This window comes from Panicum virgatum, chromosome 3N (genome assembly GCF_016808335.1).
Source record: "Panicum virgatum strain AP13 chromosome 3N, P.virgatum_v5, whole genome shotgun sequence".
In the NCBI taxonomy this organism is placed as follows: Eukaryota; Viridiplantae; Streptophyta; class Magnoliopsida; order Poales; family Poaceae; genus Panicum; species Panicum virgatum.
This window is the reverse complement of record NC_053147.1, coordinates 27,099,251-27,123,471: the sequence shown is the minus strand read 5'-3', so window position 1 is coordinate 27,123,471 and position 24,221 is coordinate 27,099,251. Positions and strand designations below refer to the sequence as shown.

The 24,221-nt window shown below is 46.4% G+C and overlaps 1 protein-coding gene and 2 pseudogenes across 3 annotated transcripts; 1 reads left to right on the top strand and 2 right to left on the bottom strand.

Moving 5' to 3' along the window:
- Positions 1 to 1,502: 1,502 nt before the first annotated feature.
- Positions 1,503 to 2,557, bottom strand: LOC120667466 (protein AUXIN-REGULATED GENE INVOLVED IN ORGAN SIZE-like). Of its 3 annotated transcripts, none has more exons than XM_039947536.1 (2): positions 2,237 to 2,557; positions 1,503 to 2,160 (listed from the first exon to the last, which is right to left on the bottom strand). In XM_039947536.1, exon 2 carries the CDS (start codon positions 2,098 to 2,100, stop codon positions 1,777 to 1,779), a length of 324 nt encoding a protein of 107 aa, XP_039803470.1. In that variant the 5' UTR covers positions 2,101 to 2,160; positions 2,237 to 2,557; the 3' UTR covers positions 1,503 to 1,776. The 3 variants fall into 3 exon arrangements, with proteins under 3 accessions (XP_039803470.1, XP_039803469.1, XP_039803468.1); XM_039947535.1 differs by having other exon boundaries at positions 1,503 to 2,147; positions 2,237 to 2,554; XM_039947534.1 differs by having other exon boundaries at positions 1,503 to 2,154; positions 2,237 to 2,553.
- An 11,731-nt stretch (positions 2,558 to 14,288) lies between these two features.
- LOC120665445 lies at positions 14,289 to 22,110 on the top strand (annotated as a pseudogene).
- LOC120665446 lies at positions 15,920 to 17,042 on the bottom strand (annotated as a pseudogene).
- Positions 22,111 to 24,221: the final 2,111 nt, after the last annotated feature.

Below are 24,221 nucleotides of genomic sequence, written 5' to 3'. Positions count from 1 at the left end.
TCTCTTAAGCCACGTCCAACGGCGGGATAATGACACAGAAATGGTGGGATAATGAAAGAGAAATGGTAAAAAGCAAAGGGCTATCAATTATTTCACCGCTAGCTTATGGCACGTCCATCGAGGCTCATGTTGCTACCTCTCTTCTTGTTTTGGAGTGCGGATTAAGAGCCAATTATTGTTTTAGTGCTAAACTTTTATACTACTTCTAATTGACCTTGCACCACTCAGCTGGCTATAACCATTGAAACCATTTGACAATGTCTAATTAAGTGCCACAACAGCTGTCAGCCCAGGGGGTTGGGTGGGAGGAGAGTTTTTTTTTTTGAACAAAGGTGGGATGAGAGGGTTGGAATTTGACGGTTACATGGTTTCAAAAGCCGAGGAACAATAATCTGGATTTAGGGGGTGTAAATTAGCAAGTTAAAGAAAGATTTATGAGAATTGGCTTCAAACTCATTCGAATTTTGAATCATTTCAAAATTATTTTTCACACAAGACACTATGTAGTTCACCACAAATGCACAAAAGCAATTATAATCAAGATTGATTTATTTAATTTAGAATTTTTTAAAATAACTTATGCTAATGACAAATTCTTGAAGTTCTTTCTTTGTTTCTTGCTTTACTAGGTGCTTTTATCTATGTGATCTAATATTATTTACTTGACAAATTAAACTTGCTAGTCGTATTGACTATGTTGCCACTCAATCACCAACATAATAAATGGTCTAATGAAGCCATTTTCCTTACATGCCACTCAATCATATCTAGATGGCTAACGTGAAAGCTGGAACAAGGCATTCGAAGAACCTGCATATATATATATATATATATATATATATATATATGTGGCTTTCAGTATCACCATTAGAGAATATGAGTAAACAATCATTTCGAACCACACGGATGCTCATTTGATCCCACATCGCGCCTCAAATAAATTTCTAGGTTTGCAATTTTACAATTCACTTAAATATGGTCGACAATCTCCAAATTTGTTTAGATTGTTTAGAGCACGTTGGCACATTGCCTAGCACGAAAAGCAGTAAAAACAAAGCAAAAAGATTCTTCGAGCTAGCCTTCTTGTGTTTCCTTGAAAGTAATATCTTGGATGGCATTCTAAACCAATAAAATGGATTTTTTTGGGGGGGGGGGATCAACAATAATGAAAACTAGAGGTGTTCCTCTATTGCAAAATTCAAACTTTTTGAGAAAGGTTTGCACCATTTCATCCATTTGGTGCCCTATGGACGTCTGGCGTGAGCACGGGAATGATGCATCTAAATTATATACATGTGTGGCCTTTACGCTTTCACTTTCACCCAACTTAAACTGTAAATGGTGATTGCGAGTCTGTCCTGAGTTCTAACAACAAGACCCCCTATGCTTCATCCTGTAGCAACGCCGACGCTTAGTCACCGGGGAACGGGAACGCCCCCGCGTTCCGGGGACGCCGTTCCCCTCCCGGAACGTGGGAACATTTTTGATCTGCAGTGTAAAAATGCATTCAAAGTGTTGTTTTCCCGTTTCCCGTTCCTCTCAATCCACCGGGAATTTCGGTGACAACTCATGGAGCGTGAAAACTGTCTCCTTAGGCCCTCAGCAAGTCAGCATGAACAAGTGGAGGGATCCTACGTACCGAGCACAAAAGACAAAAGCTGGAAATAAATTGCTACCATTAACCAAAGAGTGAAAAAACCAAAATGAACCCCCCACATTTTTACATGTACGACTGTACGAGCACGAGCTCCCTCGCACACGTGCCATGCGCGTTCTTCAGTACAGGCACGACGAGGCGCCGCTCGCGCGCCGGCCGTCGGAGGACGGCACGAGCGCCAGCGCGAGCAGGACGGCCATGAGCCCCACCGGCACCAGCAGCAGCGGCAGCGGCGGCGGTGGCAGCGGGGGCAGCACCAGCGGCAGGAGCACCAGCAGCGCGGTCAGGCAGAGGAACAGCCCCGCCAGCCCCGCCGTGAAGTACCCCTGCCCGGGCGCCGCCGGCGCCCGCGCCCGCGCCTGGCCTTGCGCCTGCAGCTTCCCGCCGCCGCGCATTCCGCCTCCGGCCGCGCGGGAACCCGGCCGCCGCCTCTCCAGCACCATGCCCGCCGGCAGCCGACACCAAGTGATCGGGTCGGTCTCCTCACTCCCTGCCGGCTGCAACTTTTATTTCAAGAATGGAGCGCAGCTGGGACTGGGAGTGATGCACATAAATAGAAGAAGATGTGATCTTGCTTACCTCGCCTCTAATGGCTTCGATGGAATCAAGCAAATCTGATCATGGCGCAGCGGCCAAGATGACGGATACGGAGCCTGATCGACCTGGATCGCTCTCGGCTCGTGCTGGGAGTGAGCACGGACGAGGAAGATCTGGGAGGCCCCGGTGCAGTGTATGCGGATCGACGCGATCGCACCAGCTAGATATTGAAGGCCGAGGAGTACGTAGCTGTGGCTGCCGCAGGGTCTAGGTGTGGTGCACCTGGGCGGATGCAGGACGACATGGCCGGACAGTCACAGACTGGAGGCCAAGTTGGTCGTCCTGTGCTGTGCTCGATCGAATACTTGGACAGTTGGGCTCGTCGTTCTCGAGAAACCAAAACCTCGAGGACACGTAGTCCAACCACCGACTGGCCGGACGACTTGGCATCGGATCATTTTTTGTGTACCATACTCCCACTAGCGAGACGTGCTGGGGCACTCATCATACTCTAAATTCACTCTCTATAAAAAAATATTTCATTTTAATCATCGAAATTCTCTCCTCCACACTCAATTTTTCCGCACTTATCATACTCTATATCACAACATCTATCCCATCTACCTACCCGCGAGACTCATATGTCAACCCCCACCCCCCTCCTCTCTCTCCCTCCTAGAACTCTCCGCCCACGCCCACCCCCTTCCCCCGCTCTCTCTCTCCCTCCCCATCCCCTCTGCCGGCGACTCCCACCGCCCCTCCTATGGCGCACGGCGGCGGACTCCTCGCCAGCGGAATCGAGTCGCGGGCGCGGCGGGTTGGACAGCGGTGCCCTTCCTCTTCCGCGGCGGCTGGCCTCCCGCGCTCGAGCTGGCCGGAGCGCGCGGCCGGCGAGCGTGCAGAGCAAAGGTGGGCGGCCGGTGACGGCGAGCTGCCCGGTGGGCGGCGGAGGCCCCTTCCAGGCGGCCCCCGCGCGGCGTGCCCTGCGGCCGCGCGTGACGCGGCGCAGCAGAGCAGCCCTCGCGCGACGCGCTCTGTGGCTGCGCGTGACGCGGCTCCGGCGCGGCGCGCCGGAGCGGCTGAGGCGGCGGTGGCCGGCGAGCCCCCCACTGCTCACGCGCGCGGACGACCTCGGTCATATCCCCTGCCCGCTGTACGGCGACGCTCCCGGCGGCGGCAGCGGTGGCGGACGGGATCCGGTCGAACGCCACCTCCTCTCTCCTCCCTCCTCCCTCCCTTCCATGGCCGCGTGGCTCCTCTGCTCTGCCTGAGCTGGCCAGCGGAGGGGCGGAACCGCGGGCCTGCGCGCGGCGCGACTCCTCGGCCCGGGGCAGGGCGGCGTGCGGCGCGACGCGGCGGCCTGCGCTCGGCACGGTGGCCGGGGTGCTGGGCTCCTCGCGGACTCCGCGTCGAGGCATGGCGCTCAGGACGGCGGCTCCTCGCGGACTCCGCATCGAGGCACGGCAGGGTGGCGCTCGGCACGGCGGCGCGGCGGCTCGAGCTCGGCCAGCGCGGGGCCATGCAGGGGCGTCTTTGGGCCCGTGCGGGTTGTGCGACCGCACAGGACCCCCAAATTTGAAGTACCCCCAAAGTATGGAGTACATGTAGTATATACTAGTATATGTGGCTTCAATTTCATGAGTTTGTAGCCCATTTCGTGGAAAATGAGGCTCAAATTACTAGAAGTTGAAATGATCAGCGTGCGTGCCGACGTCCGGCCTTCCTATTCCTGATTTCTCTCAGTGCACATACCGACGCAAAACCCCAATGTTTCGGCTTCCCCTCGGACGCGGCCGGCATCGCCTATTGCCATCGCATTGTGGCGGGGGCATCGCGGACGCGTCCAAGTAGGCAAGCAGCATCGCGGCGTCCGGGACGTCGGCGAGTAGGACTCGCGCCAGTGCCCAGACCGCCCATCCAATTCCATCGCAGGCCTCTTGCTCATTGCTGTTCCATCGTCGCTTGCAATTGGTTGCAGAGGCACTCAATAGGGCGGAAGGCCAGGCCAAGAGTAAGACTTATTCGGTGTTATTTTCTTCTTCCCTCCTTTAATTATGCTGATGTCTTTGTCTTGATGATTAAAATACATCTATCAATTTTGTTCTTTCCATTACAAATGCAAGTCATGTCATCGGCAAAACAACATACGAAATATGATTCTGGCTATCAAAAGCGTATAAAGAAACAATGAATACATGAACTAATTATTGAATCTCAGAAAGGGGCAATGGAAAGATTTTATTTCAAAGAATGTCCATAGAATAAAGTTCTTCAAGTGAAGAATAGATACGATAATTCTTGAAATATCCCATTTATATGTTAATTATTATTATTGTTTGATTTTATTAGACGACTAGAGTCTCATCTTAGCATTTCGCACTGGGCCCAGATTTGGCCGGGACGCCCCTGGGCCATGGCGAGCGCACCGCGGCGGGGCGGACGGCGGAGGCCCGTGGGCGGCGGAGGCGAGGCGAGTGCAGCGGCAGCGGAGGCGAACGCGGCGTGGCGATCGCGAACGGCGCGGGGGCGCCGGCGGAGCGGAGCCGTGGGCAGGATGGGCCTGCGGCGGCGAGCGGCGGGGGCAGACGGCCGCAGCGGTTGCGCGGTGGGGCTGAAGGACGGTGTAGCGGACGTCCTGCACAGCTCCAAATATAGCGAAAGTCGTCCGCTACGGTTGCGGACGCCCATAGCGTACCCGCTGCAGCGGTTCGGGACCCTATGGCGTCCTGCAGAATGGCTTCCCGGGTGCTTTGGCGGTGCGGTGCGGACAGCCTCAGGCAACGAAACCCTGTATGCACATCCGGGTCATCAACCAATGTACACGCAGCGCTAGCTTTCCGCTTGCGAGCCGGATTAGTTGATCGGCATATATGTTTGCACTTTGCTTGCAGGTGCGTATCTCGCTTTGGGAAAGCGAGCGCGCAACATGTTGCATTGGCCTGCTGGTCGACCCGATGGTCTCTCGCGAGGTGCATGCACCGGCAGCCCAGCACTGCGCTCCGGCTCACTCACGCGCGACCGATGCCAAGCGTGGTTGCAACTTGCGAGTCGCGACGGCGACCGGACGCCCGCCGTCTCTTGCATGCACGCGTGGTTGCAGGGGCGTAGATTAAGGAGGGCTAAATAGTTATTAACTAGAGTAAATTACATCCATCATACAATAACTTGATAGATGGGTGCAAATTAGTCCAACAACTTATAAAGTACTCAGTTTAGTACAATAACTTGATAGCTGAATGCAGATTGATCCAACAACTCAGAAAATACTTAATATAGTATAATAACTTGGTAAATTGGTGCATTCACACTCCAAACATTACATGACAATATATGTTCTAATGCCAAGTCAAAATAAAGAGTATATTCACGTCGAAATGTATTATTTGATCATAGATTTTTGTGTCGTAATGGACACCAATAATTTTATTCTCAGAATAAACTAATTATGGTTTTATTAAAAATAATATATTATTTAACCACCATTACAACAGCAACATATTAAGCAAAGTAGATGAACGTCAATAATTCTTAAATTTTATAAATAGAAATTATTGATGGTGATCCGGTTGTTGCTTGTCAACTATGTGCAATTTTTTATTAGTTCAAATACAAACAAATTTTAGAATTACACCATTAGCATCACTCAAACACTGAAGTTGATAAGAGAGATCTTGAAACCTTAGGTTCTTCTTCGCTTCTACTCATGTATTCAACAATGCTCATGTTTTTTCTGTTTATTTAGCTCATTTTTCTCTTTCTAACGAATATATGAAGCTTTTAAAATATATGTACCAAGCTCCTAAAAAGTATCAATAGTTTGTATCAACGTATTGTCTTTTTTAGTTTAGCAGTGCATATAATCAAACATATCGTAAATAGCGAGGGTAAATTTTTCAATATTGAATATCAAATTAAATAGTTTTAGTTAAAATTAAATCATTATACAAAAATAATTAATATAAAGACATAACATTAATTTTCTAAACAGTGAGAGTTTTTATCCCAGCCAAAAAATTGCCACGCAGGCGCAGCATAAAAATCAATAGTCAAATAATACTCAATAATTTATCCTACATGAATATACTTTTTATTGAGAATTTGTGTTACTTACATTGCCGTATAATGTTTAGACTGTGAATGTACCTATTTGCCAAGTTATTGCATTAAGTTGGACATTTTACAAGTTGTTGGACCTATCTGCACCCACCTGTCAAGTTATTACACTAAATTGAGCATTTTACAAGTTGTTGGACCAATTTGCACCCACCTGACAAGTTGTTGTATGGTGGGTGCAATTTACTCTATTAACTATCTTTGGAGGGGATCAATATAGACTAAACTTGATAATTAGTACCATTTTATTAGAGGGTATTAGTGGTGCTAAGAGCAACTCCAACAGATTGATCTTCCCCTTTCCCCTTTCCACTTTTTCTCAATATAGGGGATTGATGTTGAAAAAACCTACTCTAGCAGATTGATTTTCCATCTCCCTTTCCCCTTTATTTTTTCTCAACCCCCAATAATTTTTCTCTAATCCCCAATAGAAAGGGGAGACATCACATCTCCCTTTCCATATAGAAAGGGAGAAAATCAATCTGTTGGAGTACTTTTTCCTTATATGTTGAAATTGAGAAAGATGATTTCTTTATATGGTGAGGAAAAGAAAAGGGGAAGATTAATCTGTTGGAGTTGCTTTAAGGAAAGATTTGTTGGGGAGGGGGCTGCGCCCCCTTGGCTCCGCCGCTCATGCTGGTGTGCTCAGCTCGTCGTCTCTCCTCTAACTCACTCCGACAATAGCGGCAACGGCGCCCACAGTGGATACATTACAAATTTCTTTCAGTTAGTATGGGTTGGGAGGGATTGAGGTGGAGATTTAGTTTATTTTTCCCTCCAATCCATAAGTATTGGGAAGGAATGGATTTATCCAAGCCAAGTTTGAGGAAGAAGATGGTGATGGTATATCAAGCTTGAAACCTTCGTTTTTTTTTGCATTTCAAACTAATTTTTCTTCGGTTATTTGGTGGAAAAGGTTATTTTTAATCGGAAAAGTTTTTTTTTAACTCAAAGGCTTGGTGAGATCACCAGCCACCAGGTACCTAAAGGCACGCCGTTCCAATATAGGACCAAATTCGGGGCAAAAACTCATAGAGAAAGAAGTGAAACTTCCTCCAAAAAAATGAAACTAGCCGAGGCGACCTCCTTGATTTCGTTGGTGTTTAGTTGATGAAAAAGTTTGGATTTGGATATTGTAGCACATTTCGTTGTTATTTGGTAATTAATATCTAATCATGAATTAATTAGACTTAAAAGATTCATCTCATTCTAGTAAGTTAAATCTTATAATTAGTTATTTTTTTAATTATATTTAATATTTTATACATGTGTCCGAAGATTTGATGCGAGCGTTTTGCAACTAAGCACCCCTCAGATGATCGGATCGAAACAATGGCTCTTTGAAGTTTATAAACTCAAATCTGGCCCAGTCGAAAATATCTCCGCCAAATATGGGCTGAGCAACCTAAGATTCCGGCCTGGCCCACGCACAAGGCCACGATGGCCCAGACCGCGCACGCATCAGCCACGACGGCCGGCCGACGCCGCCGCTGCCGCGGGCCGCACGCCGCCGGCATCCAAATCCATGCATGGCGGTTTTTTTTATTTTTTTATTTTTTATTTTTGTTTTTTACAAAAAAATATTTTCGATTTGAAAATTTACAGAAATATACCCGGCCGCCCCGCTACCGGCGGCGGCCGCCCGGCAGCGGGGCGGCAGGGGCAATTTTGAAAAAAAATTCGCAAAGACCGGCCGTAATTTTTGTAATTTAGTTTTTTTCGCGAAAGAATTTCACATATGTGCCCTTTTTATAATTTTTTTGCAGAAATAGACCCTAGGGTCGGCGCCGTAATATGTGGCGTCGAGATAACACGTCTTGGCGCCACAGATCACGGCGCCGAGGTGCCACGCACGCACAAGCAATCTAGTGAATCTTCAAACTTGGCTTTAATATTTTCGGACCTTTTCGCGAGATTAGAATACTGTGAACCACACATCAAATATAACGGTAAGAATTAAGAACTAAAAACTACATTACACAATGTAAACCATAGGAATTACATCATAATACAACGTTAATGAAACACACATCAGACATGCAGTGGCATAACAGAACCCGTTGCAACTACGGTAAATAGATTCTGAACTAAGCTAACATGCCTTAGGTAATTTAAAAAAATACAACAAACACAACGATGCAGCATGTCCCTAGCATTAGGTAGTCCTAGTAGCCGTACCCCCACGTAGCAAACTGCGTTGAGTCTTCTCCGCAGTATCCACCCATTGCAGGTGGTGCAGGAGGTGGTGCCGGAGGGGCAGGGCCCTTCTTCTTGTGACAAGGGCAGTTACAGTAAGGAATAGTGCATGTTTCATCCTGTGAAGCGGCAGCATTGCTGGTATCATCATCTTCGTCGTCTTTGTTACCCTCGCTCACTTCCTCGTAATGGTTCACCTTACATTCCAGATCAAAGATCTTTATCTGGAGGTACTCGATGAACTCCTGAACTGAATCAATTGGTGCAGGATCGACCCACCTGGTAAAACCACAGTTTTCTGGAGCATCTGAAGACTGCAAAATAAATTTCATGTAAGGTGTCTCAATAAGGATAAAGAAATAAAACAACCGAGTATTACCCATGCATGTGGGCGTTTGAAGAAAACGACGACCGCCATCCATCCCGTCGGTGCACATCTGCACTAAGCAGTCCTCACCATGTCTGCATTTTGGCCACGGTTCTCTACGCTTATCGTATTGTCGAAGAGGAGTTTCATTGGTAAATTCACTCTTGTGCTGTGGCGGAAACTCAAACACTGGTTCCGGAAAGTAATCAGGTCCAAGAGCCCCTCCCATATTATGGGGTCTCCCTTTCTTCCCCTTTTCTTTTCCCAAAACCGTAGTAATTCTTCCCGTTAGACCCACCTCCAAACATTGGGTATACAATGAGCTTTGGTGTTTGAGTGCTGCTGGGAGTTCACAAACTTCGGAGTATTTATAGGCGCACAAAGGTCTGATACCCGGAGTGTGGAGTGTAAATGCATCTGAAAAGTTTACATGACAACACAGTGAAGAGGCTAACTGACCGAACACTGAAAAAGCTAGATTCAATTTTCGAACTAACTACTCGATGCATCTCTGTGCATGCAGAGTATCTAAGTGCATGCAGACTCACAGCACTGCATCGCTGCCGCTCGGTCGATCGTGTCTAGATGCCGCCTTCCCCATTACACGCCACAAACCTTCGCTGTAGAATGATAGTTCCGACGTCCTCGCCCGAGAGACTGCTTTGAAGGTGAGCTGGTGTGGTTTCCGTATTGTCACATCTTTTTGAAATGGTGAAAGGACACTGCTATTGGGCTGTCGTCTTTTGTCACGTTTGTCTGGGCAAACAATGCGACATATAGGAAACCCGTGATCGCCGTGCTGAGCAGTGGCAACCTGTGATCTCGTACTCGCAGCTAGATACACTATGGTCCCTATTTTGAGATATACGAGCATGTCATGAAGTTTACGCTGTATGCGGTAGTCGTCATCATCGTCGGCGGGATCTCGGCCGCTAACTCCTCCCGCACCTAACTTGTCCTTCATTAAATCACGGAAAAAATTCGCAAGAACTTCTCTTATTTCACGAGCATTATGGAACCCACAAACATAACAAGTTCACATCAATAATATCTATAGAAACAAATGACAAGTAAACTACCATAATCATAAACAACCATAATCCGAACAGTCGAAACAGTCCATAATAACAATAGAGAAACAAGTGCCAACAACTAACCACCCCTACCATTCCGACCTCTCTTATGTTGTGCGTGTACGTGATATGTAGGGTAGCTATGACGCTCTGGTGGCCCAACGTCTCTGGCAGGACGGCGTAACAAAGCCACAGGTGTATGTAAGCTGGGATCATCGTCCTGGGCAGGCGTAGCAAACAACCGTGTAAAGTCGTCGAAAAAGGCCGCGTCGTTGTCTTCAGACCACCCTACAGATCACAAAAAAAATTAAACAAATTTCAAAAGGTGAATGCAATTCCGTACAAATTATACTACGTACCATGTATTTCAGGTGGTGGTGGTGGTGGTGGATAGGAAGAAGCTCCTTCGTATCCTCCTTGTGGCGGCATAGGGTGATACGAAGATGGCCCCGCTCCGGTGAACTGTTGTGGTCCTTAGTATAAATAATAACGTATGAGCCTTCGACCATAAAACATAAGCAAATAAAATTATGCACCACATATTTACCTAAAGTCCCTCCAGCTGGTGGCATAGAGGTAAACTGGGTTCCTTGAAATGGAGCTCCTTGCGAGGCACCTGGCCCTCCATAGGGCTGAGAACCGGGGTACCCGTACCCTGTGTGGAGTCGTATTTAAATACTGCATATAAACATATGGATCGGTAAATATCACACCATACCTTCGTACTGTCGGTGGTATAAGGGAGGCTGCTGCCATGCGGGACCACAAGGAACCGACGTCGACGCTTGCGACGATCCGTAGGAATCCTCGTACTCCGTCCGCGTACCAAAGGCCTTAAGGATGCCTCGAGCTCTATCACGTTGAGTGGTCCAGGCCTTGAGTTGTGCCGGCATGCTCTGGTCCAGGCCTCGAGTTGTGCCGGCATGCTCATCGTAGACCCGCCATGAATCCTAATTATATTCAGTGAGCAATCTAATTCAAGCAACTTACAGGCCTCAAACTGCAAAAAAAAACTTAGTATGCAAATCTTAAAAGATCGAAAATGCCGTCAATATTTACTCACCGCCCCAGCTAATGCCTCATCTCTGTGTCGTGCATAGCGATCCTGCGAAGTCGCAATATGCGGCTGTGGATGCATGTCAACATACGTCAAACGGTAACGAGTCGGTTCATACCAGGTCAGGTACGCCCAAAACGAAGGCTCAGTGTGTGGACTAGTATCCTCAGCCAACTGCTCACCTGCATCATCCCACGCAGCCACCCATGAATGTAATCTAGTGACCCACATTGTCGAGAAAGAATGTCCAGCCCTTGATAAAATGCACGTTAAATAGAAATTAGTTTCACGTTATTAGTACATGGGGACTTATACATTTTTGTTACCTATGATCGTGGCGCTGAACACGATCCAACGTTGAGGACACAGGGAAAGACTGGCGTCGACCGAACTGCCTCATGACTCTATCCGGGCAGTGGGCCTCAACTGCAACGTCGTACACCAAAGCTGCAGTAGTCATCCATAGGCCCTGTTCCTATGTGCACACCGAAGATATCCCAAGTGGTGCACGTGCGGCTATAGCCGAAGGACTGTATGGCTCCCACACAATGTCTTCTGGGGTCAATCGATCAAGTTCGGCAACAAACTCGAGATAAGACCGCCGAGTCTGTACATGTGCCCATGTTTTCTGCAAAAATAAAAATTATGTGTCCATAAGAAAGGTATTGAGGGAACAATGTATGACCATAGTATGCATAGAATATAATTTTTTATCGGGTCCATATAGAATATAATTTTTTATCGGGTCCATACCTGTCGAGAGTACCAGAGAGTCTCCATGGTGGGTCTGTCGTCATCCGTGTCACCGTACATATCCGGCTTGTACAGTGACTGGTCAATCATGGGACGACTGATAGCAATCCTCTCGTAAGACCAAAGCTGTAGCAGAATTGGGCACCCCGTTAGGACAACATTCCTATCATTCTGCCGTGATGCCTTGCAGAGTCCACGATATGTGCATGCAAGAACCACTGAACCCCAACTATATAAGGATATGGCATCCTCATCTACATCGGCGATCTCGTGTGCGTAGGGCAGAAGCACCCTATCCACACAGTGGGCGTGTGAGTTGTTGAACATGATGTACCCAAATAACCACAGCAGGTATGTCTCGAGTGATCTAGTCACGCTGTACTCATCAGCATCGGCTGTCAACAGATCCGGCTGCAATGAAGTACGAACATTGAGAATAAGAAACACATGAGGTATTTCAAAGCCATAAAATACATCAACACATCGTTTTGTACGAAATTGTACCTGAAACTGTATGAGCCATGACTTGGAAGGGTCTTTCGACTGTGGGTGCTCATTGAAATCTTCAGGATCAATCGTGGTGGCAACACCTGCAAAACGTTCCTCAAGATCCTCCAGCCACGTAGAAGGTACCACGCGGGGCCCGACAGCGTCTCCGGTGATAGAAAGAACAAGCAGCATCGCAACGTCCTGCAGGGTCGGTGCCATCTCCCTACAAGGGAGGTGGAACGTGTGTGTCTCAGATCTCCATCTGTCAACGAGAGCTGAAAGTAGATACCTGTCTAGCTTCACCAAAGCACTCTCAGCAAGACGAGCCACAGTGAGAAGACCTGCCTCGCTCAGCCTGCATCATACAGTGCACAAATGTTAATACATTGTATAACGAAATTTATAACGGATAAAAACAGAAAATAGACGACATATCACCTGGGCACCCATCATGGGTCTACAGGAACCAACTCTGCAGGTGGACGTGGACGCAGCACGTTTAGTTCTTGGTGCTGAACCTTCGCAAAGAAGGACCGGTGACCCGAGTCTATTGTTGGGTCCAGCAATGCAGGAGTAACCCCGACCATACCTACCACGTAAGATCAAAACAATACAATACAATCACACACATCTAAATATTTCTAATAGTTCCTTATATTTCCTAAATAATTTCTAAGATTTTCTAACAATTTATAATATTTTCTAACATTTTATAAATTTTCTAATATTATCTTGCAATTTTTAAGACTTTCTAATACTTCTCTAACAATTTTTTAGTACTTTCTAATATTTTATCTAGCAATAATCACTACTAACATTAATTAATTAGATTGCCAATGTACTATATCAACTCTAATCACTACAAATAACTACACCTAAATGTACCTCTAATCAGTCCTAATAATAATTAAACTGATTGCTAATCTACTGTTTCAACAAAATAGTTTCTATAATTTTCTACAATTTCTAACATTTTCTACAATTTTCTAACATTCTCTACAATTTTCTAACATTCTCTACAATTTTCTAATATTATATTGTATTTTTTTGATTTTCTAATACTTCTCTAACAATTTTCTAGTATTTTCTAATACTAAATCTAACACTAAATGTACTATATCAACGCTAATCACTATAAGTACTGCACCTAAATGTACCACTAATCACTCCTAACAATAATTGAACTGATTGCTAATCTACTGTTTCAAAAAAATAATTACAACATAATCTATTTATAAAATGTAGAAAATTTTAATTACCTACAGTCGCCGGCTTGAAAATCCGGCAGGGCTTCGCCGCTTTGCCTCTCCCTCCCTCCCTCTCTTTTCTTTTTTTCTGGATTTTTAGTGAGGCAAATGAGGGGGGAGGGACAACCAACACCTTATATAGAGTTGGGGGGACTGGTCGCCCTGCAGGCGGGCGGCCAGGGCCCGCCGCCCCGCTGCCGGGCGGCCGGTCCTCCAGGGACATCGGCGCAATTTTTTGTCGACTTTTTTGCAGATAAGCTCCTGCCGCCCGGCTGCCGGGCGACCAGGTCCCGGCCGCCCGGCAGCGAGGCGGCCGGGGTATATTCATGTAAATTTCGAATACGAAATTATATTTTTGTAAAAATGAAAATAAAAAATAAAAAAACCGCTCCATGCATGTGCTGGAGCCTGAGCACCCACTCGCGCACGCCGCGCCGGTGTGGCCGAAAGCGGAAAAGACGCCGTGAAACATCATCAGACTATCCGAGAGATCTCCGGCCCCCATCTGGCAATTACCACATAACGCCAAGGACCCGCACGCGAAACCGCCGCGCCGTGCTCCGGGCGATCGGCGCCGCACGGATGAGTCTCCTCTACAGTACTACAGGGAGACTCTTCCACTGACCTGTGGCCCTTTGAACCATGGGCTCGTAGATCAGTGGCATCGAATCCCTTCAGTACTGTAGGGAGACTCTTCCAATGAGCTGTGAACCCCCGAACCATGGGCCCGCAGGTGACCTGCGGCATGGAGTCCCTTTTCAGAACCGGTTCCGCGCCGCACGCGCCCGGCTCCGCACCGGGCTCCCAGTCCCAAACCCCACCGGTCTTATTGCCCCTCCACCTGCGGCGCCGTTGCGTCAGCAGCTCGACTCCACCACCGCCCACTCGTACCTCCGCATCGCATCGCCGCGCCGCCGTCATCCCTCCTCTAGCTTTCGCTTCGCTAGCGCTACCGGAGACCGGACCGGACCCGCCGCGCCGCCATGGATGAGGAGTACGACGTGATCGTGCTGGGCACGGGGCTCAAGGAGTGCATCCTCAGCGGCCTCCTCTCCGTCGACGGCCTCAAGGTGAGCTCCGTGCACCTACTTTCCCGGCATTCGGACCTCCCCGCTTACCTCCGAGTCCGATCTGGTGCTCTCCCCACTTCCCCGGACACCGCTCGGGGCCTGCGCCGGTGGGGCTGGTGACGCGCGTCGTCGTAGTAGATCAGGCAGTGCTGGCCAGTCCCCTGCTTGATCCGCGCCTGGTGCGCTTGGATGGGCGCTTGTCTAAGCTGTCTGCGCATCTGGCTCCTCCGACTTTGGTTCGTGGAGTTAGCAGTTGATCCACACGATCGTGAAATCATGGGAATGTGCCACGGTCGGGACCCGGTTAGATTCTTAAATGAGGCGGCAAGCTAGTGAAGTTCTAGTAGCATCTATCTAGATTCAAGGGCCGTTCACTGCATTGAGTTTTGTGATACAGCGTATGACCTTCATTTCTAGGACCTAGAAGCGTTGTTCCTGTGTTCTGCAAGACGATAGATGGTGTCTGTCCTCTGATGTCAGGCGGAGAGGCAGGGTTCAACTATCTTTTATTGAAACTGGATTGAACAATGCTGAAGTGTAACAATCAGCCTACTCCTTTAAGTTGAAGGATGGTGGATTTGCTTAATGGATTCTGTTTTCTGAAGAATGTCTTATGATGCTTTTGCAGGTTCTGCACATGGACAGAAATGACTACTACGGAGGAGATTCCACCTCCCTAAACCTGAACCAGGCAAGAAGCTATAGATCTATGATTTTTGTTCTATCTGAAACTGTAACATGTATTGAGTAGTTATATGTCTTTGTTTTATGCGTGTGTATGTGTGTTTGAAAGTCATTCAGTTAGTTTGGATTGTTGACTGATGAAGTATTGTTTATTTTTCATTGTATTCCCTTTGATCTTTTTTTTTTCTTGTGAACAGCTCTGGAAGAGGTTTAGGGGGGAAGAGAAGCCACCAGCCCATCTAGGTGCGAGCAAAGATTACAATGTAGACATGGTTCCAAAGGTACGATGATCCCCCATGGATTGAGCCTTTCTATGTACTTATTGCTTCTTGCCACAGCCTTATCAAATTCGGCAAACATTAGCTGAACATATCATTCCATATTCTTGCACTCACTAGTTTCTTTATTGTTTATTCATTGCAATAACAGATACTTTGGCACTTGTTAGTTTAGTCCTGACTGGTACATATATTTCCTGGTATTGGACATGCCAATCTGACTGGTAAATGTATTCCCTGCTATGTTGCCCGGATACGCGGATACGGATACCGGTACGCGATACGGCGATACGCGGATACGCCATTTCTCACAAAATGCGGATACGGGGATACGTCAATATATATAAAAAATAAAAAAAATCCACCAAAATTAGAAATTAGCACACAGACTCTAAATATTACATAACATAATAATAACATTGTTCAGGACATAACATTCAACGGTTCAAGGCATAACGTTCAGGCCATTAAGCTAACTTAGGTTCGACAGACACATAATGTAGCAACTAGATTAAGGACATGACATGATGAAATGATAAAACGATAACAGATAAAGTGATGAACTGATGATGCATGAACGGCAACTGGCCATGGCAATCATCCATCAATCCATCATCCCTGATGAGGGAGTTTTTCCTTTGATCAGATTCCCGATGAGGGAGTTGATCAAGCATCTTCAGTCAGACCCATTGCCCCAAGATCTTCAAGAACTCTCTCAAGTTCTGGCTCATCATGTGACAGATCAGCATGCTCAAGGAAATCAGCACCGCCCTCAAAATCAGATTCAAAAGTATCAGCTCCAATGTCCCACATTGCAGATGGACCACGATTGTATTCCTCAGTTTTCCTTGAAAGAAGACACAAGTTCTGGTGTGTGAAAACTAGATCCTCAGCACGTGCAGGATTCAGCCTACAAAGGCAAATTTGCAATCAGGAATCGTTGAACCGAACTACAGGTGGCAAACAATTAAGATTTAAGAAAACAACAATAAGAGATTAAGAGGTAGAGTAGAACAAGAACCTGTTTCTCAAAGAACTATGGATCAGCCCATAGGTACTCCAATTTCTCTCAGCACAAGAAGATGATGTTGGCTGCCCAAGTAGTCTAAGTGCCAACTTCTTCAGTTCTGGAGCAGAATGACCATGAATTCCCCACCATTGCTTTGGATCCATATAAGTTCTATCCTCAAGTGAATCAAATGAATTGAATCCAGGTCCAAACAAAGAGAAATTAGCATACTGTTGCTTGACCCTTTTTAATTCCTCACCAGAAAAATACCTCCTGAAACAAGCATTTCTCATTTCTGAAATCTCCTCATCATTGTGGGGGGCTTGTCGGTTTGGAATCTCATTGATCCATGCTTCAGTGTAGTACTTGGGATTTAATGAGTGTGCCAAGCAGTGCAAGGGGGTGTTGCTTTTTGTCCAACGGCTCACCAAGATGTCTCGCACAGCAGAGTAAAAGGTGAATTCTTCATGTGCCTCTTTCCCTTCATAACGATAGATCACATTCTTCACCTTCTCTATCTTTGTGTCCCACATTTCATATATCAAGTGGATGCATGGCTTGTCAGTATCAGCTGCCCGCACCATAGAATAGATAGGATCAATGAAACTGAGGAAATAGCGCACCTTATCCCACCACACATCATTTACAATCTTGTCCTTCACAAATTGGGCCGGACCAGGATTATCCTCCCTGTAGGCAGTCCACTTTTCACTCACTACCATCACTGAAAGAGCATCTTTTATAGCAACAAACCTCTTCAACATCACAACAGCAGAGGCAAATCTTGTCTCAGCAATGGCAAGGAACTTCAACTTGCTATGCTCATTGAACATAGATAGCCTCATGGAGTGATTCATGATGAAATTCTTTATACAACTAGCATCTCCAATGATCTCACTGATCCACTGGAATTCATCATAAAGCTCATCATCAATGTCCCTAGGAGCACATATGTTCTTCAAGGCAAGGTTCAGAGTATGCACAACACATGGGGTCCAGAAAATCTGAGGGTGCTTCTGCTCAACAATTATACCAGCAGCTCTGCAATTGGCAGCATTATCAGCGATCACTTGCACAACATTTTGTGCCCCAACCTCATCAATTACAGCTAGCATCTTCTCTGAAATGTATTCCTTGGTCTTGGATATTCCTTCAGTGTTGATTGCTTTAAGAAACATTGGACCATCTTCTGTCACAGCCAAGAAATTCAGGAGTGGGCGCCTTTGAGCATCAGACCATCCATCTGATACAATACTCAGACCTTTAGAATTCCATGTTGCCTTGATGGGCTGCATCAATCTCTCAACATTTGTCTTCTCTTGCACAAGAAGGGTTGTCCTCAGCTTGTTGTAGCTTGGAGGGACATATCCTCCAATTGGATGATTGGCAGCAAATATGAAAGCCTTTCTGAAATATGGGTTACGTGCAAGATTAAAAGGCAGGCCTGCTGTGTAGAACATCCTAGCTATCAGTTCATCAAGTTGGCTACGGACTTCTAGATTGAAGCTAGACTCAATAGCCGAAACACTCTTCCTCTTCCTCTTCTCATTACGCTCAGTTGGAAGTGGAATATCTCTAGGCATGGCCCTCCCAGCAGCAGCATTGGCAGCAGAAATTTCAGCTTGCAGTTGTTCAAGAACATGAACAGTCACCACTCGACAAAATGAAACCCCAAAACCAGAAATCTTTAATAGATGTGCTTTAACTCTAGAGTAACTTCCTTGGAAACCCTTATCACAAAGTCTACACTGCACCTTTGCGTTGCCACCCTGACCCTTTCCACACCTCTCAATGATCCGAACATACCTCCACAGGGGCTTCTTGTCATCATCGTCTAGAGGAATCACACGAGCAGAAGCCAAGACTTGTTTTGCAAGAGCAAGATTGTTGGCAACAGGAAATCCTTCACTTTCACCACCATCAGTAGATGCAGAAGCATTTGTACTACTACTAGTCGCCATTAGATCTAACATGAGGGGAAATAGCCACAGAGCAGATGAATCAACACATGGGGAGATAGATCTGAGAAGGGAAGGACAAGGAGGAGGCACGGAGTTGGACTCACCAGTCACCACGGAAGGGGAAGGAGGCACGGATGGGTGGACGGGCGGCCGGGCGGCGAGGCGGCGGTGATGGCAAAGAGCGATGAGCAGCAGAGGGAAGGAGTGGGAGGACGGAGGAGGCACGTCCGGGTGGCCGGGCGGCGGTGACGGCACGGGAGCGCCGACGCCGACGAGCGGAGCGGCGCTGCTCCACGAATCGACGAACTTGCCGTGCGGGAGGCCGCTGCAGGCTTGTGGCTGCGCGAGGGGGGTGAGAGGTGCGCACAGCTGAACGCAGAGACTTTATAGGAAACGATTGAGTGGTGTTAGGGTTTGAAGTATCCCACAGGTATCCCATAAGTATCCGAGTTATTTTTATTAATTGGAAATGCCTAAATCGCCCGATACATCCCGGATACGTATCCGGACGTATCCGTATCCGATACGGTATCCGATACCGGTACGTGAGTTTTGCGAAGTATCCGCGTATCGTAGATTCCCTGGTATTGGAACATGCCAATTCTGACCGGCACCTTGTACTCGAAGTCCCGATCGCTGTTCAGATAATATTTCTTATCAATGTATTATTGTCTGTGATGAACAATAGCTTGATTTATAGTTCAGCCCATGAAATGCTTAAAGCCTACAAGTAATATATTCTTATGGTAATTTATTGATGACAAAGTGTATGTATCAAACTATTCTTTTCTCTGACCAGTTTATGATGGCAAATGGAACTTTGGTTCGGACTCTCATTCATACTGATGTGACAAAGTATTTGTCATTCAAAGCTGTTGATGGAAGCTATGTCTTCAGCAAAGGGAAGGTAATGTCTCAAGCTTAGACTCATCCGTCCTACTCCTACCTTGTGGGTCCAATCTATGCTGGATTTCTCACAAGTGGCTTCTGTATTATAATTATATTGCTTTTTTTGCGTTTCCATCAGATTCACAAGGTTCCTGCCACTGACATGGAAGCTCTAAAATCTCCTTTGATGGGTCTATTTGAGAAACGTAGAGCAAGGAACTTTTTTGTTTATGTCCAAAATTACAATGAAGCTGATCCAGTAACACATCAGGGGTTGGACCTCACAAGGATTACAACTAGAGAATTGATTTCGTGAGTATCTTCTTCATTCTCGCATCATTCCTTTTATCATCATTGCACTGTATTGATAAGTCAAGTTAGTACTTTTTGCCATTTTTGTTCCTTAATGTTTCCTTGTTTACCATGTTCTTACGTATTTTATGACTTATACCACTCCTCCCCATGTTGCTGCATGCATCTTATATGATTCTTAACTTACTTTGGCCTCTTTCTGCTTTAGTAGGTATACAAGTTCTTCATTGTAAAACTACTATAGCTATTCAGCCTGGCATTTCGTCCTGCATTATAAGTAACCTTTTTTGTCATTTGTTGTTAGGAAACAGGGATTGAGTGATGACACTGTGGATTTTATAGGCCACGCACTTGCTCTTCACAGGGATGATCGTTACCTAAACGAACCAGCCCTTGATACTGTAAAAAGGATGAAGGTATGTCCAGTTTTTTTTTCCCTTCAAGAAAGGAGGTGGTTTCTGACTATTTGTTTATATTATTGTAAATTTTTAACAAATCTACCTCCCTGGCATATATGTCCTTTTGTTATATTCCTACCATTTTGAATATTCTTGGATGGAACGTAATGAAATTTCATTGGCTGTCTATTAGCTTTATGCTGAGTCTCTTGCACGCTTCCAAGGAGGTTCGCCTTATATTTATCCATTATATGGGTTGGGTGAGTTGCCACAGGTCAGTTGTTTCTCAATTCCTTGCTCTAATCTTAGCCGCTTATACTGCACTTTGATGCTTTTAAGAAGCTTCCATGCTAAGATGCTGTCTTATGGTTCAGGCTTTTGCACGTCTAAGTGCTGTTTATGGTGGAACTTATATGTTAAATAAGCCAGAGTGCAAGGTAGTGTCTTGTTTTTTTTCCCTATCTCCTACTATCATGTCTGAGAGCACAAATTATCAAATATGCTCTTTTCTGCTTTCACTATATGATACAATTGCAGGTTGAATTTGATATGGAAGGGAAAGCATGTGGTGTTACTTCAGAAGGTGAAACGGCTAAATGCAAAAAGGTTGTCTGCGATCCTTCTTACTTGCCTAACAAGGTAAATGCCACCATGCCCATATAAATTGAACTATTTTATTGACATATATCCGAAGCAATTTCACTGAAACGTTCATATTATACCAACCAAATTTACTGCATTTTAACCTTCCTGCTCTAACACCTCCATTGGCTGCTTTCACATATGGCGCTATGTACTGCTCTCCTGCTTTGGGTTCACTTTTTGTTTGTGAATAGGTAAGGAAGATTGGAAAAGTTGCACGTGCAATCGCTATTATGAGCCACCCAATTCCAAACACAAATGACTCCCACTCAGTTCAGATTATTTTGCCGCAAGAACAACTTGGGCGCAAGTCAGACATGTGGGTCTCTTACTTCTACTTCAAATAATTTACATTGGCTAAGTTTCTTAATTCAGTTTACATCACGTGCTTATGATATGCATTCTGGTAATGTTTCTTAGGTATGTTTTCTGTTGTTCGTACACACAATGTTGCGCCAAAAGGGAAGTTCATTGCGTTTGTGTCTGCGGAAGCTGAGACTGATAATCCGCAGTCTGAGCTCAGGCCTGGAATTGATCTACTTGGTGAAGTAGATGAGCTGTTTTTTGATATGTATGACAGATATGAACCTGTCAATGAACCATCTCTTGATAATTGCTTTATCTCAACGGTAAGTTTAGCATTCTGTAATAATAAAGTGTTTGCTAAGTTTCATATATTTTAGATGTTTATGGAGTTTTTTTTTCTTTGCAGAGTTATGATGCTACTACACACTTTGAGACAACTGTGACAGATGTTCTCAGTATGTACACAGCAATTACCGGACAAGTAAGCTTCATCGTCACATCTTTTTAGATTTGCAATGCCTCTTTTTTCAGCAAAGTAGATGCATCAGATATTAATTTCATCAGTGCTGCATAAGGCCTGAGAGTTCAAAACCTGCTTCCAAGTTTTGCTAGTTTTACATTAAATTTGGTCAATTCTTTGCTAACTTCTTGTTGGTAATAGACGATTTGCCTCAAAGAAAAGTAACCCCAGTAGACATCTAGCACTGCAATTTTGCCACTATTATCCCATGCTTGTGGTCGAAAGATGGATTGCGCATCTTAACCCTGCCTCCTCTTCTCGCAGACCGTTGATCTCAGCGTTGACCTGAGTGCTGCCAGTGCTGCTGAAGAATACTAGAGATCTTTGCATTTACTCAAGACACCATACTTTTTAAGAACAGTGCTAGGCAGGCCTTGCGCCCTTGCCTGGTAATTTGCAAAGTTACTTCAGCTCCACCATATTGTGGTGTTCGGATCCATGCTTGCAGCAGAAGCATTGTGCAAAGTTGTTAGTCGGATGATGGTGGTAGTTCTTTTGTTACTTACATGATGGTCGAATGGCTGTAGACTTTAAACTGTGCTCTTTGTACTCATCAGTGCTGTCGTGGTGTGGCAAACCACAACCGAGTGGTGGAATACACCCGCCTAAGCCCAGAGGGTGAGTACTCGGGGGTTAGCTAGGACTAGTTCGATCTCCTGGAAGAACACGATGAACACAGCCAGTTTAGAGTGGTTCGGGCCACCGGAGCGTAATACCCTACGTCCACTGTGTGCTGTATTGCTTGAGTCTGAGTGAGCTTGGAAAAAAACCTCTTGTGTGCAGCGAGTGCCTCCCTTTTATATCTCAAGGGAGGCGCGTACATGGCCGTTGAGGCGCGTACATGGCCGTTGAGTCCCCGACAGATGGGCCCAACGATGTAGTATAAAATAACGTACTGTTCATATATTATGACGTTGTAGGCGAAGGAGATCTCATCTCCGGATTTCCCTGGTTTGTCTGTGGGAATCTTCCGACTGGTGTGCTTTGCCCTGTCTTGTTGAAACGGCGCCAGGGTGTGGCGTGCGGCGTTTCCTGCAGCGTAGCTGAACGGCCGTGTAGCTTGCGGCGTAGGCGACATAATGGAAAAGTGACATGTCGTCGTATCCAATTAATGCGGCAAACGGGCTCTGCGCGGATGCGGCGTAGGCGGCTACACTGTGTACCTCGGTAATACGCGGTCTACAGTGAGGACTGACAAAGACTGCCCCGCAAGCCGCGGCGGCAGAGCACGCCTCAACCACCCGCATTGAATGCGGTGGGTGGGCGAGTCGAGGCGTGCTCTGGACCCCCCTGCGGTATGCTGGATCTACCCGCGTGGGAGGTTCGGATGGACACGGGAGGCCCCGGACCCCTATGGGGGTCCGAGCCCTCGGCTGTTGGTTCGTAGCTTCCCTTCCTCAGTGGCACGTGGCGTCACCGGACCCGTCCCAGAGCGGGTCCGGGGCCGTTGGCCCGGTGAGGTAAGAGCCTGACCCGTGGGGCCCGGCTGCTCCGCCCCTTAAGACGTAGTTACGGATGATTACGCGAGTCCTATCTTACTGCAGTAAGAGTAGGTATCCCTGCTATAGGGTACCGACAAGTGCTGTATCATAATCACTTCTTAGCTATGCATCTATCTCTTGCCCGCAGCTTCATGCCCCAACAGTGGTTCACGGGAGAGCCAAAACAGGCACCCTAGATCTGCTTTGTGCCGCGAACGTGACAAAGCATGTTAACTTGTGTGCCGTTATTTATCTCAGTGAATTTAGGCGAATTTTGGACTTCCGCTTGTGTCACCTATATCCCTGTGTGGCTGAAGCAACTAGACGGCCATCCCCCATCCTGATGCAGGCATAAAGCGTGCTCCGCCTCAACCTTGGCAAGTGTTCATCTTCCACGATGTTGCCACCACCACCAAGACCGCCGTTCTCCAGTTTCCCTTATTGCCTAGCGCAGCGAGCTTGCTAGGTTGTGCCACTCGTTTGAGGTCCAGTTTCCCTTACTGCCTAGCGCAGCGAGCATACTAGGTTGTGCCGCTCATTTGAGGTCCAGTTTCGGTAGCGTCAGAGCGCAGCGAACCTAAGACCAAGGCACGGCCGTCCAACACTTGCTGGGCGGCACAATCAACGAGATGTACTGATTGCACTGCACATGTATGCAACCAACTTGATTATGCGCAACCAAAAGTTGAAGGGTCTGAAATTACATAGTGCCAACTGAATAACTGGGCACTCTGTTGCCTTTTCCTAAAAAAATGAATAATTGTGTAACGTGGTTGGAGATTGTGGTTCATATTGCTTCATCCCAACCAAAACTAACAGTTCAAATTACTATATACAGAAATTACATAGTAAGCCTTACCAAACCAGTACCGCAACATGTACAATCATTTCAGTACAACTTAATGGTTCAAAATCACCAAACCCATGGTAGTACCTGACGCATTTCCCTAAACAGAAGTTAATTGAAGGTTTTTTGGTGTCCCATATGGGTCATAGGAGATTGCAATAAGATAAATTGGGAGATATTTAAACATAAAATATGACTGGCATAGCAAAATGTGTTGAATGATAATCTCAAAAGACTAAGATACACTCTTTATTAAGTGCGCATACAATCTCGTTATAAGAACAAAGATTTATTTGACAGAGGTCCCAAAGGCCAAATAAGCACCTCTATGTGGTT